This window comes from Strix aluco, chromosome 4 (genome assembly GCF_031877795.1).
Source record: "Strix aluco isolate bStrAlu1 chromosome 4, bStrAlu1.hap1, whole genome shotgun sequence".
NCBI lineage: Eukaryota > Metazoa > Chordata > Aves > Strigiformes > Strigidae > Strix > Strix aluco.
Window position 1 is genome coordinate 2,568,584 of NC_133934.1, and position 18,477 is coordinate 2,587,060.

Sequence of the window (18,477 nt, forward strand, 5' to 3'; positions counted from 1 at the left end):
ATAAGGAAGGGCTAATAACACAGAAGCAGAACTATCCTCTTTGAATATAAGGCCACATATAACTTAGAAGCTAGCCTAGAAATATATAGTGAATACTTAAAATGCTGTCAGAAGCACATGAATCAAAAATTCACTGAACATCAGGAACCTTACGCTTTTTCTTTTCCAAAATTAGCACCCCTTAGCAGCGTTTTTCCACATCTCAAACACGAGTCTAAGTTTTTATCACTGCTGTTTTCCCCTGGAGATGGAGTGTAGGCCAAAGCACAGCATGTCGGATGGCATTTTCTAAAAATAATTCTCAAATCTAAGTTCCTCTACTTAGACTTTATTATCTAGGTTTATACTCACGCTAAAACCTTCTGAGAGTCAGAATGATTGAAGACATAGCCTCCAACAATCCACATTTTATTGTCATGGATTATGGTTTTGTGAGATGCTCTAGGAAGTTTTGGAAGAGAGTATTCCTCTCGGGTCCAAAACGACTGGTTTGCAGGAACGGGAATTGAACAGCCAGGACCTGGGGAAAATAAGGTTTAAAAATTAAGCAGATTTTTCCCAAAGCTTCTATTTCAGCTAGAGGTCAATATCCTGCACCACAGGTGACAAAGATGGTGCACAGCCAGCTAACAGGTGAAAGCTGTGATCCTCAATTCCTTGCCCACACCAGCAATCTGTGATGGACCTGGTGTGCCATCTCCCAACCGTAACCACATACTTCAAATTTTAAATTGTTTTCAAAACTAAAAAGCAGTTCCAGACTAGATGAATTGGTGATGCAGCAAAGCAGACACTCTGCTCTGTTCTCCCTCACAGTGATTACAGGGGGGCAGAGTGCAGACCCCTTCCCACTGCACACTAAGAGGGTATCTACCAGCACTTTTTTCTGTGAACTTGAAACAAGATAAACACCTTTCCCTGAAAATGGCCTGTGGCTTTTTAGATAAAAGAATGAAGTATACTCGCTAGCTGCCATGTGCCCACAGAAACCCCAACACAACCTAAGAAAGCTTCAGGACATTGGCTCAGCAGCATGCTACAAAAACCCAATGGTCTACGGCTATCTTTCCCTCTCTCCCTCCCCTCCTCAGCAATATGTTTTCGTGAATTGTTCACTTCTTTTTTTCCTGTATTTCTGCTTCTCTTAAACCAACTCTTCCACTTCACAGTTCCCTGTGACGTGGCCAAAGAGAAGCAGCAAGGTCTCAGCAAAGTAAAAAGCTGCATGGACGCTCTCCCTTCTGCTCAGTGACACCCATCCACACACACAGGGTTACTACAGACAACCGAGAGCACAGAACCTGCTGAAGAGGCTCAAGCCTTCAAAAGGGAATAGGTTTATCAGGACAGCCTTTAGGCAGTCATAAAAGAGAATCACTGTGTAACAGAGATGTGGTCTTGACTGTAAGAGACAGTATCTGCTCGCTCTTGCCGAGTTTCTGCCAGTAGTATCTTCAGTTCAGGAAAGCAGACTGGAATCAGGTTTATTACCCTTAAAAAAAACCCCTCAGTTTCTGAGGCAAAGTGAATATTTTGAGATGTAAAAAAGCTTCAGAATAAGGAAGCGGAGGGAGAGCAGCTTGCATCTCATTCTGCTATGGTTTGTTTTGGGACTTTTGGAGGCTTATTTTGGTGAGTTGTTTTGGTTTGGCCCCCCCCCCCCCCCCCCCAACTAATCTGCTACAGAAATGAAAGACAGGGAAAAAACAGAGGTAGGCTAAAAATTGAGGAAACGTAAGTTTAACGTTGCTGTCAGTGCACAACCAGACTCCAGCAAAGCATCAGGAGGCACTGCACTGCGTAAGGGATGTGGCCTTCCAGCCCTGAAGTACACGTGGCTGGTTTTATATCCGAGAGGCAGAGGTGCTAACCTCACTACTGGGTGCAGCCTCCTTAGGATACTCCTCTTGGGTTCCCTCCGCAGTCCCTAACGCACTACCTGGTTTTGCAGCAGAGCTGCCAGTGCTGTAGCTGGTTGTATTTCATATCAGACTAATTCTTCCACGTCAGCGTACCTTTGCAAAGGAAACATGTATGTTTGGTCCAAGCCGTTGCTGACATGGCAGACCAGCACACCTGGACATGAGAACAAGGCATTTTGTGTGTTCAGAAATGTTAACTACTGCCACCAGGCTCAAATGTGCACAGGAACGAGGTTTAAAGTTTTTACCTGGTGCCTGCACACAAACTGCTTTGGACGGTAGCACCGTTGCTTTTAAAAGCATTTGTTACAAATGGACTATAATCTTTTGATATGAAAAGCTAGATACTCTGTTCCTAATCAAAATGCTAATACTTGTCAAGCAGAACATTCTCCAATACTCCCAATTTAAACTGGAAGAGCCGCACATAGAAAAAGCATCCGAGAGCTGCTCTATATTAATCAGGAGACTTACCTTGCCAGCCCGCCGAGCACAAACATGCCTTAGTATCATTAACGTTGCAGTGCCCTCTCTCAGGCGCCCCACAATCATCTGTGCAGTAGGGAATATCACAGGCTTCTCCCTTCCAGTATTTGGCACATTCACATTCAAGAGCGTTGCTGCTGTTATTGAGCTTGCACTCTCCTCGGCCGGAGCAATTATTGGGACACATATTGAAACTGGGAACATCAGGGAAAGAAGGTTTGTCAGTAATGAAACAGATTCCCAAGCCGTACCTCTTATTAACAAATACAAGAGTGATGTTGAACAAAAGATAATAGAGCTGTTTGTTAACACACAAATCAACAAGAGCTGCTCATCTACAACCCGGTGTGATGAACCTGTAGAGATTTGTTCTCTGCCTGTCATCTGCAGAGCTGCCTCACTTAACGAGTTAAACTTACAACTCCTCTGAAAAATTATCAATATGACTTTTAGCCATTTGTAATGCAAATGAATTGCCTTAAAACGCCCAACAGTAAATGGAGAATTTAATCAGTGCTTAAGGCTTTTGTGGTGTCTGTGCAATTTATACTTAAACTACTCACAATTACGTGCTATTCTGGGATCTGCTTACCAAGGGAACATACTCGAGATGAATCCCAAGCCAAAGATGTGCCTGTTTTGAATCATTTCTGATTTTATAATATCTGCAGTGTAGCTGAGGCAAAACCAGACACATCCTCGGTGAAGATCCAAATTCAGAGACCCTATTCATTTCCAAATTCCAGTTTATGCTGGTGTATCAACCAGCATAACTCACAGATGGGGTTTACTACCCAATATCCTCACTGTCATGCGGCAGGTTGAGTCACTGGCTCCATGGCCATAATTTCACAAGTGTTTGTCTAGTACCTATGTTCAGTAGTAACTATAAAGACTGTTAAACTGAAAAAAAATGAATATACCCTTTGATCTACTCTCTGCAAAAATGTTAGGAGGAAACCTAATGATCAGAACACATAGAAGAAACAAACCACAAAACAGTACTTGAAAATTGTTTGAAACTATCAATAAAGTGAAGCATTAAAGAAACATTAAAATATCTTAAAGGAACTTAATAAAGGCAGATTATTCTTTACAAGAATTGTGCAATACCGACAGCTGGCAGGAGATGGTGTCATGGTCTATGGGATCAGCCAGACTTTGAAAATGCTACTGCTTCAGCTGCTGTGTTTCAAGTAACTTTGCAAAGGCTCCTCATTTTCTTCGGGAGCTTTCAAGGGGTGCTGGATGCCTCACATTTTTCAAAGAATCCACTGTATATTTATGTGCTTAATAAGGATGAAAGAACTGAGACTGGTATTCAAAAACTAAACACCTCATTTTAAGGAATTTTAACCTCTGCAAAAAGTCAGTTTGTGATCAAGGATTTTGCAGCTGATTTTTTCGAAAGTAAAAACTTCTAAATTACACCCAAATTAAAATCTCCCAGTGCAATGCAAACATAATTTGTATCTGTAGGAGCAAAAAAATTCAAAGCCCATGATCCCCACCAGAAGCAAGAAATTCCGTCTCTGCCAGTAAGTCCACATTGAGATCATTTAATTCAAAACAAAACCTTTCTAAAAGTCAATGAATTAGGGAGTACCCTAGAATCTTTTTTTTAAAAGCTTACCAATGAGGACTAAATATACGTCAGCAAACAGAAAGCATCCACCTATATATAATAGTTAAAATATGAACCAAAGAACATAACAAAACCACTCTAGACTAAAAATGAGCCAGATTAAGCAATTTGGTCCAAGGACTGAATAAGAAAGGGCATCCCAAAGAAAACTTCTTGAGGATCCTCAACAGTAGGTACAGTCCAGGGTCCCAAGGGAAATGTATGTGCTTATGCAAAAGCATGTTTGTGCAGAAGTATCTCTGCAGAATGCACAAGAGCACACACATGCACAAAATACATCAATTCTGGTTGACTGAATATGATCAAATAATCTAATAACAAAATAAATAATGTTATGTCTTTTTGAGCAAACATTTGCCCACGCTTACAACTGACAACTGAAGTTAATGTTGAGCACATTACAGTTATTAGCTGTTGCAAGGGTATAATAAAGATAAAAATCTAAATTCAAGTATCTACTCATAATTACATGCTTCAGTGGCAATTGCTTATTTCAAGACAAAACTGAGAAAAGAGGAAACCTCCTTTTGCTCAACCTGCAACATCACTTTGGAGTGGTACTACTTACTTATATGTGATGTTAAACCCTGTTAAATTATAGGCAGCATCGCTGAAGAAATGCAGAAGGGCATATCCAGAAGTAGCTACCACTTCTGGTACTGTTTCATTGCTATCTTTCTCTGGAACAATAAGACCACTGGAAAAGAAAACAAACAAAAAAAAAACCACCACCACAATGTTAGAAGTGAAATAAAAGGCAGCAAAGGAACAATAGTAAATACATCAGTATTAATAAAACGATTGAAACAAGGTATTTATTTGCATCTATTTGAAGTATAAGGCATTTGCATAATCATCACTTCCATAGAGCAGTGTTAGCAGGTTGGTTTTCAGCAACAAAACTCCTTAAATATTCAAAAGAAAATGTCTCGACATTGTATGTATACTCAACCAACCCTCAAAACAACCCATTCTCAAAGGCCTAAGAACCCTCAAGACCTTCTCAGAAAGATAAAACCACATTCTTCAGGGACCAGTTTATTAAGCCCTCTTGCCTGGCTTAATTATCTGCAATACAGTGGCCATGTTACTGACCAAGGAGTGGAGAAAAATTAGGATATTGAGGCTACCCAGAGTAGCATTACTGCTGCCCTCGCTGCACGACCTTGGTCTAGAAGAAGGAATGGCTGCAGAAAGGAATGCAAATAGAAAACCCTGAAGTAATCAACTTGGCTTTTCTAAAAGAAAAATGTATATTAAAAGTGTTTAACCTGAGTAAACCTGAGGTTGTCTAGAATTCCAGTTACTATTACCAAAACCCTACTTTCCCTCACTTATTATTCTGCCACGATTTAAACAGGACCCACTCCTAAAACAAGGTGGCATGTTTGAAAACAGAAATTACTGTGTCCCAAAAGCATAAAACCTGCTGTACTAAGCCAAACTAAAGGTCTGCCAAGTCCAGAAACTCCTCCTGACTTTGGGCCACAGCAAATGCTTGGGAAAGACTGTGACAAATAAAGCAAGTACAGAGCACTTCGGCAATGTGTTATCCAGCTTCCAGAAACCCACAGTTCAGGTGCTTTGACCTGGAGAATGCCCCCAAGTCAGCACATTTAAATAAACCATTCATCCATGCTTATATCTGATTCCTTTCTCAACCATTTATATCCTTTTCACCTGGAAAATCTGCAGCAGGGAGGTCAGCACTAACTCTGCAATGGTAGAGAAAGAACTTACACCCACTTTACATCCACTGCCTGATCATATGCCGCTGCCTCTCGGGCTTTTTCTTTATGAGAAGTAAGTACAATCACCCTTACTCACCATCTTCCTGCCATCCACTTTTTCATGAAGTTCATCTGACTCATCACATCCACATTTGTTGTCCTTTCTGTCCTAAAGGGCTCTCACACTCACTATTCCCACCTCATTCATTACTTCACACTTCTGGTCACCTCTGGCTGTTTCTCTACACCCTGTCAGGTTCTGCTAGATCCTCCAGCCTTTTCGTTTTCCAGGGGTGGTGGAGAGAAGCGAGGATGGTGGGCAAGACTATTTACAGTATTTGAGACTGGACACAGTACAGATTCGTATAATGATCTGCCAAAATACCCGGAGTAAGCTGAAAAGGAGACTAAATGTCTCTTTTCAAGAGTAACTACTACTTCCTTACCTACTGCACAAAATAGTTTCTGTCTGGAAGGGAATGTTTATTCTTCTTTTAACAGAAGCCTAACAACAACAAAACGAAGTCAATTCCTCCCTCATACAAAAGATGTAAGAGCAAGCATAAATTTGAAGTCTACTGAATTTATTTTTTTAAAAAGCCTTTATCTAAGCAAAGCACATTGTCTACCATGACCCATTCATAGTCAGCAGTTATTTTCTCGCACAGCATCATCTTTCCCCCAACCTCAGTCATATTTTCAAAGGCTAAGTCAAAGCTTTTTGAAAAGCAGAGACTCCAAAGCCCAGAGCAGAGCTTGTCGGGCAGGGAACCGAAGGCAGCTCCGGCAGCAGCTCTCCTGGGAAAGCAGCCGAGCCTGGTTTCGTGCCCTGCGACTTCTGAATATCCGAGGGCGCCGTCGACTAAAAAGCAACGATGAAAAGAATTTTTCCCCCTGAAAAGGACTTACTTTTCCTCTTTTCAGTTCTATTCAGAATGGAAAGCAAATGCATTTGAAGAGAGTTCCCTAGGACAGGGTAAATGAGTTTCTACACCCGAGGAAAACACTCACAGCTATCCACAGCAACCCATTCACATCGCCTGTAAAGCACTTTTTTGTGACCTGAATTTTTCTGTCCCCGCGATACAATACAATGGTGTGCTCGAAGAATAACACAGACACCCAGTGAGCCTTTCCAAAAGCTTTTGCTATAGAAGTTGGGGGTGTTTGCACCAAGAGTAACAGATGAATGCGTTACCTACAGCAGGGCAAGTCTGCAAAGTGTACAACGGCCCTTCCTACAGAACAAGTCTTATTGTGGACAAAAAGATATCCTTGATTTTACCAATGTGCCATAAAAATGCTGTAACCTGATCCCATGTTTTGGCTAAACAGCTCCAGCACGTTTGCAGATACCTAGCTCATTAAATAGTTCCTCATGAGAAAGCCAATTATTTTTTCCTCTTTCGGATCGCAAGGATATGGGATTAAAAGGCAAAATTCACTGCCTTTTTCTCTGTGTGAAAGAGGCGCCTGCTTCATTCTAAAATTTCAGACTTCTGATCTGAAGATCACCTCTCCCAAAAGACCATCTCCCTCAACACCAAAGAACAAAAAGTCTAGTAAACTTCTCCTTGCTATTTGGTTCATATTCTTCTTTTGTAATGCAAACTGTAGGACAGTATGTCTCCGCCACAGGAAAACAGACATCTGAATATAATTCAGGGTAAGGCAAACTACAGCTCAGGGACAAGAGAAAATTCCTTTGTTCTGGTTTATTCTTCTTTGGTCTTATTCTTGCAGCACTTATCATTGATATTACAGAGCAATCTAACTGGAAAGCCCTGGAGAGGGAAGAATAATGGCAGCAAAGAATAAAAGTACAGAGTGAATAGCGGTAGTGAGAAAAGAAAAAAATCCCCCCCAATAACCTTTCCTAATAAAAGGACTAGCACAGGACAATTATTTGTTTTCTGTTGGAAATCTTGATTTTGGGATTTGTTTAGGAAGAATGCAAGTACCTCTGTAGCAGATGCTCTCACCACATCTCCCACTTGCTCCTTTCTTTCACTCTTTTTCTGATGACTTGCATGTAAATGCACTAAAGAGGACATTATGCCACAAGCTTAAAACAGCCTGATGAAACTTAATACATAGATTGTATTTTCTTTCAGAGAAAGCCACAAAGAGAACATAACACAATGAAAACCATCAGGTCCTTGAAAAGTTGAACCTCAAAAAATGGGAATAAATTAGTGTATGTACAGCATCATTTTGAATAAACCAGCAGAAACAGAATTTACATTATCTGCCATGAAAAACAATCCAATAGGCAGAATCAGAATGATAAAGGATTATGCAAAACTTCCTTTAAACTACAATCCAGAATCTCTCAGAGACTCGACTCTGGCCAAGATTAGCCTATTTCACAATGTACCGCTTTATTTCTTTTTATAAGGTTTCAAAACATTTCGCAATCATCACTACTCCAAAGCAAATAAATACTCCTACTCAGCTAAGCTGTCCAATTACAGCATTTTGTAGACATTGCAAGGCAAACCTCTGTTCTGCCCTGAAACAACTTCTATTTTCTGTGTGCTGGATTTGTAGTCTGTGGCAGAGTGAAAAACAATACCTAGGAGACTCAACTCCTCCATCGTTTTGCAAACCCCACCTGCCTTGCTCTCTCCCCTACACCACAGAAAAATGGGAATTATTTAAAACACAGGGTATCTCCTCTATTACTTTTCCTCGATTTGCTATGTGAGCATCATGGTGATGGTGTATTCATTATTTTCTCCTGAGACACAACCTGCCAGCATGGCAGAGATCAAAAGCGTAAGAGCAGAAAACAGTCAAAAAGGAAGAAGATGGGAGCCACAAAAGGAAAGGGTAAAAATGCAGAGTACAGATCACAAAGAAGTGAAAAGATAAAGGTGATTCTGAAAAAATCAGTAGTACACTAGCTTCTCAATCTATCAAAATGTAATACAAAACAATTCTCCTATTTTTTTAAATACTTTGATCCATCTGGACATCCATGTCTGCAAAATGACACCATTTCTCCTTTATTAAAAAACAGTCCATGCACCTCACAACTCCAGGAGTAAAAATAAACAAACCAAAAATAGAAGTTACAAGAGACTAAAAATAAATCAATGCCAAAAAATAAAAAAGGTGGGGAGAAAATAAGGAGACATCTCAAATTTATTTCCTTAAAGGAAAAGCTACAATTCTTGTGCAGCAAGATGACTCCCAAACATGGACTTTTAAGGAACCAAAGTAATTACAGTGACACGTATTTGGGGGGGAGGGGGGGGGGGAAGACTCATTATTGAGAGCTGGCAACATGCCAAAGCACAATTTTTCTTGAAAACATCTTTCCTTGTTGCACTACAGACAGAGCCAGCTGCTGTGGCACCCGCACAGGGCACGCCTGCCTGTCTGCAGAGCCCTCCGGATCAGGGGCGCTTGCCCCACAAACCTCCTCGGTTCTTACAAGATGCTCTTCCTTCTGGAGACAGTAGAGCAAGGACAAACCATAAACATACTAAAATGTTTACAAACCATTCGATAATTTTCAACGATTGTGTCACATGGCGAGCGTGACTGTAAAAGCTCTATTTCAAGAGAACATGGACTGAGCAGCCTCAAAAGAAATAACACCTTTTTTTGCCATTACAGTGAAGAAATAATTTAAAAGTTAAAAAATTGTTTCAGTATCTAGTCCTGGAGAGACAGCTCATGCTACTGGCCATGGTGCAAATGCTTTCTCCATTTTTAAAATCTATAGACTGCTGCTGTCATTCAACACCCATGAAGCTCAGCACAGGATAACCGAATTAATGAAAAAAAAATTACATTCTTCAGTCCATCAGAAACAGTTTAAGAAAAAAAAAAACCTGAGACAGTGAAGAACTGATGAAACTTTCTGCTGTAAACTTCCTTGATAGGCCTCGATTTAATTCAGAGGATTTATCTTTCCAAAACCCTAACATAGAAACTCTCTTTGTCCATCTTGTCAAATTGATTTGGTTTCAGGGGATTACAGGTTTAGTGAACAAAAGCAATTTTGATACAATGCATTTACATTTCTCTAAGAAATCTGACTTTCTACCACAAAGGCATTTTGATTAATCAATTCTTATGCAATCCAAGGATCAGCTGGCTCACCGATGGGCTCACAGAGTAAATGTGAACAAGGGAAGCATCATTCAGCAGGTACATTTCTAGCAAAATCCAAAATACATTTCGTCCTCACTTTATACCAATATTTTTTTTTTCAATCAATACTTTAGAAGTTATTGTAGATGTGAAGAAAACAAACAGAGCAAAATAATAAATACTTAGAGGACAAGCTGCTAGGGCAAAAAGCCAACTGGACTGCTCCGTGAACTGAGTGGGTGCACGATGACTGTATTGCAACACAGTCCAGCACAGGGTTGTAACATAATAGATCTTCTATCTCCTATTTTAGGAAGCAGAATAAAAACTGATTTGGGAGGTGATGGTTGATGACGTGCCGAGTGCCAGCTCCATCAGAAGAGGGTGAGAACTTCAGTAGGGAAAAACCTGGTTACGCACATGAGCAAAGCACACACAAAGCATGCTTTGAAGCAAACAGCAATAAAACTTAAACAGCCCCTTCATCTTCTTTACGCAGAGCACTTACACTCACAGTTTGTTCTCTGCTTATACATGCCGGAGGCAAGGACCACTTCTTCCTGTAAGTCTGTATAACACCAGCTCTAAGTTGATTAGCTCCTCTGGATACTCTCGTAACACAAACAGTACCGACTCAACATGGTTTGTACAGTTCCCAGTATAATTAATCCTCGTTAGCAACCTCCCTGCTGTTATCAGCTAATCATTTGCTCTAAGCAATACCATAGAATCACAGACTGGTTTGGGTTGGAAGGGACCCAAGATCATCCAGTCCCATGGGCAGGGACACCTTCCACTAGCCCAGGTTGCCCAAAGCCCCGTCCAACCTGGCCTTGAACCCTTCCAGGGAGGGGGCAGCCACAGCTTCTCTGGGCAACCTGGGCCAGGGCCTCACCCCCCTCACAGGGAAGAATTTCTTCCTTAGATCTCATCTAAATCTCCCCTCTTTCAGTTTAAAACCGTTACCCTCCGTCCTATTGCTGCACCCCTGACCAAGAGTCCCTCCCCCCTTTCCTGTAGCCCCTTTCAGTCCTGGGAGGCCGCTCTAAGGTCTCCCCAGAGCCTTCTCTTCTCCAGGCTGAACTCCCCCAGTATAAGACAAATCAATGATGAAGGGTAAGCAGGGTTTGCAGGTTAGCTCACAAAGGGCACTGAGGACAGAGAGAGCCTTTGTGCATGCCTACAGCAGTGAGATGAGTTAAATTACTGACAAAGAATTGAGGGAATAGGAGGAAAAAAAATAGGAGGAGGACAACGATACAACGCATGAGGAGAGGCAGAAGGAGTGAGGTTTGTTTAGCCTGGAGGAGAGACGGCTAAAGATGGGGTGAAATCTAATTGCTGCCTTTGACTACCTAAGGAGAGATTACAGAGGAGATAGCACCAGAGGTTCACAGAAAAAGGCAACAGACACAGGTTGCAGCAAAGGAAATTTTGATTAGATAAAAGACTCATTTTTCATTATTTTTTAACATGAGGGTGGCCAAGCACTGGACTACTAGCCCAGAGGATCAGCGAGATCTCCACCCTTAAGAAAAATTCACAACATGACTGGGCAAAGTCTCAAGCAAGGGCCTGATCCCACTCTGAACCTGGCCCTGCTCTGAGCGAGGGATCAAACCAGGGTCCCTTCCAACCCAACTCACCCCAAGTTCTGTGCCTAGACTCCAATTTGGGTGTACAAGTGCCATATTCACCAGCAAGTAACAAGAGAAAGGTGAGCTGCTCCTGTTATCTGAGGGTACGAGAGTTCATGTGGAGGCACCACAGTGACCGTGGGGCAGTCACCGCCATCTCCCAGCGCTGCCACCACAACCATCCACCCGGCACCTGAGAGCAACCGTGAGGTGCTTCTGAGCAGTCTCAAGTGCACAGCCATGGCCAAAGGTCCTGCACAAGAACGACTGGTTTTGAAGAGGAAAACACCCCCTCAACTGACCAGCACAAAATGAAAATAAAGGTGCAAAAGCTCCAGTAAATGTTTAACATGGAGTAAAGTTAAATACAAAACCAGCAAAGTTCACAGATGATGAGTGTAGTTTATCTGCTTCAGATTTCTTCGTTCTGGGCAGAACAACACACTAGATTTCTGTTTCCTCCACGTTCTTTTATCTCATTTTTCAAGCAGCACATTTACAGTCTCGTGTTGCCTACGTTCACAAATATAAACCAGCAAAGATATTTTTAACCCTGATTAATAGAAAAAAAGCTCAATGTACAGGACTGGACTGCCCTGGGGGCACTCAGACTACAAGAAGTTTACTAAAACAGATTATGCAGACACTTGCACTGTGTAAATGTTTGCATTATGCAAATATTTATCACAGTTAAAAATTTATAAAACCATTATTTAAAGTTTCTCCATAGTGCAGTGCTGAGGATTTCCAAGATCATCTTATATTCAGAGTAAATACCATATTGTGAACAAACATAAGTGAGCATCAGAAGGTCAAGAAAACAAGATGGGAGCAGCGAAGGAAGTGAGTGCTCAGGCAACTGCTGTAAAAAGCCCAGGAGGTAATAAAAACTGAGTTTTAGAGAGAGAGGAATTTACAGTGTTTATCAACAAACTCTGAAAGTTTATAGTGTCCAACTGAACAAAGCTCAATCTTGCAAATCCCCTGGCACAGTGCAAAAATAGTCAAGAGTGAAATATGGTTGTGGTTAATTTTAAGATTTAACATACGCCAAGAAAAGAGATAAAATATGAACGCTGCTCTTGAAAAACTGTAGTGCATTTATTTTTGTACCAGAGAAAGGTATTTTTCAACAGATGCTTTTTTGCACTTCAGCAAAATTAGAAGCATCTGCTATTTCCTGAACTTGGTTTACTGAAAAAGACAGCTCACTACTAATGAAGATGAAATTCAAATGTCATCTAAAGAAGCAATTAAAAAAATAATTGATTTTTTTTCCAACCTCAAAAATGTTATTGTATTAAACTCACGCTTGCTTGTCCTCGGGCACAGACTTCCTAGTGATTTACAGATGATTTTAAAGTCTGAACCATAATTGTTAATGCTGTGAACTACTTATAACCTCAATTTAAAAAGCCTATTAATTTTTGGAAAACACACAAGAAACTGCAGGCACAAATCATGATCATTTCACCTTTTCAACAGTGTATTAAAAATTAGCTCGATTAGAGCAAAATGACTATGAGTCAAGATGACATTTCTTCCTCTTCCTGCATATCAATTCAGTGCATGATACCAGAAGAGTGCTTCCAGGTTGCACTTCAGGTTTTTGGAGGTTTTTATAAGAGAGATGGTTCCTTCTTCTTCAAATGCAGTGAGAATAACATAGTAATTCATTTGTGTGTCTTGTTTTGACCTCAGGTTAGTCTGAAGGTTTACAGGAAGCATTCTTTCACTACAAAACAACTCTGCATTTTCAGTTAAAGACCAAAAAAAAAAATGTGGTGTCTTTAATTTTTTTTTTAATCCACTTTTTGTTCCTATGCTGATCTTCTCTCACAGAGATTACAAGGATTTTTTAGAACAAACATGAAGTATTTTTAGAACTTCATTTCACAAATGAAAAGAAGCACAGCAGAAGGTTAATTCTGGAAATAGTTAATCAGCCACTTGGAACAAGCAGAGTCCAAAGGGAACCATTAGTTTTTCCATACACAACTTGGGATTATTTTTCTAATTTCAGCTAAAAGAATAGAAAACATAAGGTGGTGCTTGTCACTGCAAGACTGAAGTACATAAATGCACAAGTTATATTTAGGTCTCTCTGTGAAATGTCAACTGTTAACCAGCACCCACAAATTGGTCTCTCACCACAGACAGATGAGCCAAATACCAGTCATCCATCAGAAGAACAGATATTTTTTACATGTTTTTACAAGGTTGTCTGACCCATCATTGTTGTTTCTGAACATGTTCCAAAGAGTTTAAATTTTTAAAGGTTAAGGTACATAAGGATATACATAGTTCTGAGACCTATAAGTCTGTGATGTTGATTACTTGGTTTTTGCCTTCTGCCAGCATTGACATACTGTGCGTTCAAAAATGATAAATGGGGCAGTTTTCTACTTTAGAAGGAGCCTGCATCCCGAATCATCTCAAGCTCAACCAGATGACAATCATTTTTTGTCTCTCAAATAATCAGGATTTGGAAATGAAAACGTAATACTTACATGCTACAGTGTACTAACACGATCTGTTCATTGTAAAAGCAAAAACAACTCCTTAATTGTTTATGCTGACAACAACCGTGCTAAAGGACAGTTGCTATATGTGCTGGATTTGCAGTATTATATATTTAGATTACTGGAACCTATTTGTACTGCTAGAAGCCACGTTAGATTCAGGCTCCAAGTTAAAGAAATATCATTGAGTAGAGTTAAGATTCTTACCAAGGGGAACTTACCTAAAAGCTGCCAGTAAGGGAGCGTAAATTGAATCTCCGTCATAGACGTACAAGTGGTCCCAACTGCACTCTGTGGCAAAGTGATTGAATCGAAGCCTGAGGATTGTGTTTGGCCTGGAAAAAAAAAAAAAAAAACAACAAAAGATTTGTAACGAGCCACTCGACACACGTGGCAAGGTCACTCCAACAAACTCCTCCGGTGTGAAGCTCTTCTCTAAACAAGACGAAAACTGAGTGACTTAGTGTAACTTTAGATGCACCAAACATGCTGTGGCCTTCTTTTTTGGTGTGCACGCTCCCATGGTATTAAGCAACAGATTCTTTAGGGTCAGAAAAACCGTGTCCTTAAACCTTTCCCCACCACCAACAGCAGAAATTGAAGAGCTGGCACTGCCAGCCCCCTGCCCTTTACCAGTATTGACACACCTAAGGACAGGGCTTTGCACGGGTAAGCATGGAAAATCTACCTGGACGATACATTCATGTGTAGATGTGGCATTCAGGGACATGTTTAGTGGTGGACTTGGCAGTGTTAGATTTACGGTTGGACTTAATGATCTTAAAGGTCTTTTCCAACCTAAATGATTCTGTGAAGATTCACAGCCACCATCAGGGAATTAACCAGAGCTGCTATTCTTGTTGAAGGGATTTTCTGCAGACTGATATGATTACAATGGCCTGAGATTATTTACTTGTCCAGAAGCTGGCAGAAATCCTTCTTCTATTACTTTATTACTTGTGCAGTACTGCAGGATGGTCCTCCTGAGAAAAGCCCCTCCAAACTGGAAACATGCTTCAGTGGATGCTAAAGAAATTCTCAGTCTTGCTCACCACTTTCTGGGAGCTGGAGAAAGCAGGTCAAGAGAATTCAGAGGAGACCCATCTACTACAGGATGGGAGGCCCTGGGGCTTTACCTTTTGCCAAAAGGAAGGTCTTTGCTTATTACTGGGACTGTCAAGATGCAGTAACCACTCACTGTCCCTCATTCCTTACAAACGCTAACCAGGTTGCTTGACTTTCTTCTGGAGATGCGTTTCAAAACCTACTGGGACCAGTTGAGAAAGGACAAGCTGCAAGTCCTGGGAAGAGACTTGCTGCCTTCCACCTGAATGCAGTGGGCCCAGCACACCCTGATGTTAACACCACCAGTCAAGAAGAGTCTACTCTGTTGACATCAAGAGAAAACCATCAAGGGGCTTAATCCTCTGAGATGAATCAGCAGGAAAAAAGTTTTATTTAGTTGATGTGGGGATGGAAACAGTAGTTCTGGCACCAAAACACATCAGCATTTCTTTCACTCTATGCACAAAAGATGCTCACTAAGCCATAACCAAGTAACCTACATTTAGATGCCATTAGTTTCATGGTTAATATGCAAAGATACATCTAAAGAGAATTACACAGAAACCACAGCAGATACCTAATTCAGGGCTCAGCTCAAGAAGGGTGAAAATACCACTAACATTCTGCTTGGACCCTGAGATAAAAAAAAAAGTGAATCTATAGCAGCACTGCTTTTTCCTACCCACAGCTGTAGCTGTTGAAGGGATAGATGCAAGTGATTAGGATCTCTTCAACAGCATTGCCCTTGGGTTCAGATGAAATCCTTGTTCATTCTAATCAAATAAATTAATAAAATGTCAGTTTGCCATAGAGTCTGTCCTTCCCACAGAAGGGTAATTCTTTAGGGAGTTATTCTGCAACAGAATAATTTTTGATAGGCACAATGATCTACTCCAGGCCTTCGGAAAAAGAGCAGCAGGTGTAACTCAAGGATAAAGAAAAGATACAGAGCACTCATCACTTCAAAACTGAGCAGCCTATGAAATTGTAGAGGGTTTGCTTCTATTCTAATGGCCTGACAGCTGTAGAGCAGAAATACTTAATCAATAAAAGCTTTAGACCAAGAACAAAAAGAAAGAGATTATCTTTGCTACAGCTAACAACTCATTAACAGACAGCACTGATTTGCAGAATGACAAGGCACATGGGTAAAGGTTCTGCCTCAGATGGGATCCTCAGGCTGGATCTCAGGGTCCTGGGAAAAAATGAAAAGGACACCCCTGGGATGAGGACACAGCACAGACACCAGCCAAGAGTCAGGAATGGTGCAAAAGGGAATTGAGTACAGTAAGGAACACACAGCTTATTTTACATCTAAGTTTATCTAGCGTCTTCAATTACACATTGGGATTGTACCTTCACTTGCTAACCTCAAAAGCCCTCCACATACTGGTATGCTAGCAACGAGGTGAGGGCACTCAGCACTATTTAACAGCTTTGCAGATGCTGTTTTCCAAGTCCAGATCTCTCTGGGAATTTCACATTTGGCAGAGAGCTTGGGCTATTTTCACAAGGGTGCATATTTCAGCTGTTTTAATCAGCGTGATTATCTCCTTTCTGTTTACCACCATCCTCTGATAGCAGGGTGCAAACAATCAGAAGCAGGAAAAGGAGACCAGCTTAAATGCCTGGCTACGAAAAAAAGGAGGAACATTTCTGTACACCTCTTCACAGCAAGTAAGACCTCACTTCAAACTCAACAAAGTGATAGTTCTCTAGGAAGCCTCTCAGTACTAACAAACAAGGGCTGAAGAAGCAGTTATGGTAACATTATTGAGGACCTGTGAGCAGCATTTCACTCCTGATAATAACATGAGTCACATTATCCTTTAGAAAAAAAAAAGAAGCTATGAAGGTAAACTGACTGTACTAGAACTGCTGAGGCCGATTTGTCTGTAATAACATCCTTGCAAAACATTTTATAATTATTTGTAATTCCAAACTGGCTGCAGTTGTATTTTTATTACCTACAAAAATTAAGAGGTGTTGCCACTTACAGCATCTAACTTTTGATCTTGACCACATTAAAGAATTGGGCTCCTTATATAGTTAATAGTGAGAGGTAGGCTCTCAATTTCAGTGTTCTACGTGGCTCTCTGGAACAGCTTAGTCCTCACCTTTGAACGTCTTGGGAGCTTCGGTATTTAAGTTACTCATCCAAAATAAATGTCTGAAGTAGATGAAGTGAATACCAATTCCTCCCACCCATCAGACCTCCCAAACATAGAGAGAAGACTAAAGAAAAAAAGCACACCCTGGCCTTCTAGTAAGTTTTGATCCTCCAAGATCCCAAGAGACGTCGGCTTACAGGCGTTCAATGCAAGTGAAATCATTCATGCTCTCACATGACTTGTTCCCGATCACAACCTCTCTACTTACAGATTCAGGGAACAGTATGAAATGTGACTTAACGCATAGCTGTTAACACACAGCTTCCTAACTGACCATGCAAAGTTTTAGAGACTAAACAAATTGATTTTTACAGTCCTGGCATCAGCTTGGTACTATGAAAAACATATTTCAACAAGTCAGAGGCTCTGAACTGCTGTACCATCAGTCAGATGACAGTCAGAGGATGTGCACTAAATGGCTACTCCTAAAATCTCTGCAAGAAATCGCTACAAACGATATAAAGATCAAATATAGGAAGGAGAGGGAAATGAGAGGAAGATGTCTAAGAGACTTCTCACAGTTTAGAAGGCCTTTGCCAAAAAAGGTTAATGGTCCCCCTGAAGTCCTCATGGCCTAGTGAGTAAATAATATCTGAAGAACATCATTACAGAAAGTGATTCTTCATGAATAAGGGCTTTAATAGTTTGCTCTGTTTCTTCATACTGTCAAAAAGTCCCATACATAGTGAATCCCAATCGAATGACCTACTATGGTAACAGTTAAATAACTTTTTTTCTTAAAAAAACAGTTCTTTATGTATTTACACAGAGACATTTATTCTCATTTTTCATATGCGGTTTCATTGTGAAGGGTATTTTACACAGCAAACCTCAAATTCAGAAGTCCATTTGGAGGGCTTAGTTACACAAAAAAAACAACCTTATTTACAAAGAATACCTAAGTGCTGCCCTATCTAGCTTTAAGAATAACAATAAAAGAATGATGAGATCTAAAAACGCAGATAAACCTCACTTAAAAGTCACAATAAGCAACACTAAACCCCAAGATGTTTACTATACTCACCTTCCTTCAATGAGCCAGGTGCATTTTGTTTTGTATTTGTAATTTCCAGGCCCATCCGTTACATACCCTGAAGGTCCAGTGAGTCTGTAAATAAAAAAAAAAAAAGACAACCATTAATCTCCAATGATATTAAACATTCATAAAGGATTTCCTATATTTAGAAGATCCCTC

The 18,477-nt window shown here is 40.5% G+C and overlaps 1 protein-coding gene across 2 annotated transcripts in view; it reads right to left on the reverse strand.

Moving 5' to 3' along the window:
- The window catches only part of ATRN (attractin), a 156,231-nt gene that overhangs the window by 102,963 nt on the left and 34,791 nt on the right, over positions 1-18,477 (reverse strand). For both annotated transcript variants that reach the window (XM_074821777.1, XM_074821778.1), the window contains exons 2-6: positions 18,307-18,390; positions 14,268-14,381; positions 4,622-4,750; positions 2,397-2,602; positions 352-520 (exon numbers count right to left, since the gene is read on the reverse strand). In XM_074821777.1, coding sequence (XP_074677878.1) covers positions 352-520; positions 2,397-2,602; positions 4,622-4,750; positions 14,268-14,381; positions 18,307-18,390 — 702 coding nt within the window. The remainder of the gene's footprint in view (positions 1-351; positions 521-2,396; positions 2,603-4,621; positions 4,751-14,267; positions 14,382-18,306; positions 18,391-18,477) is intronic.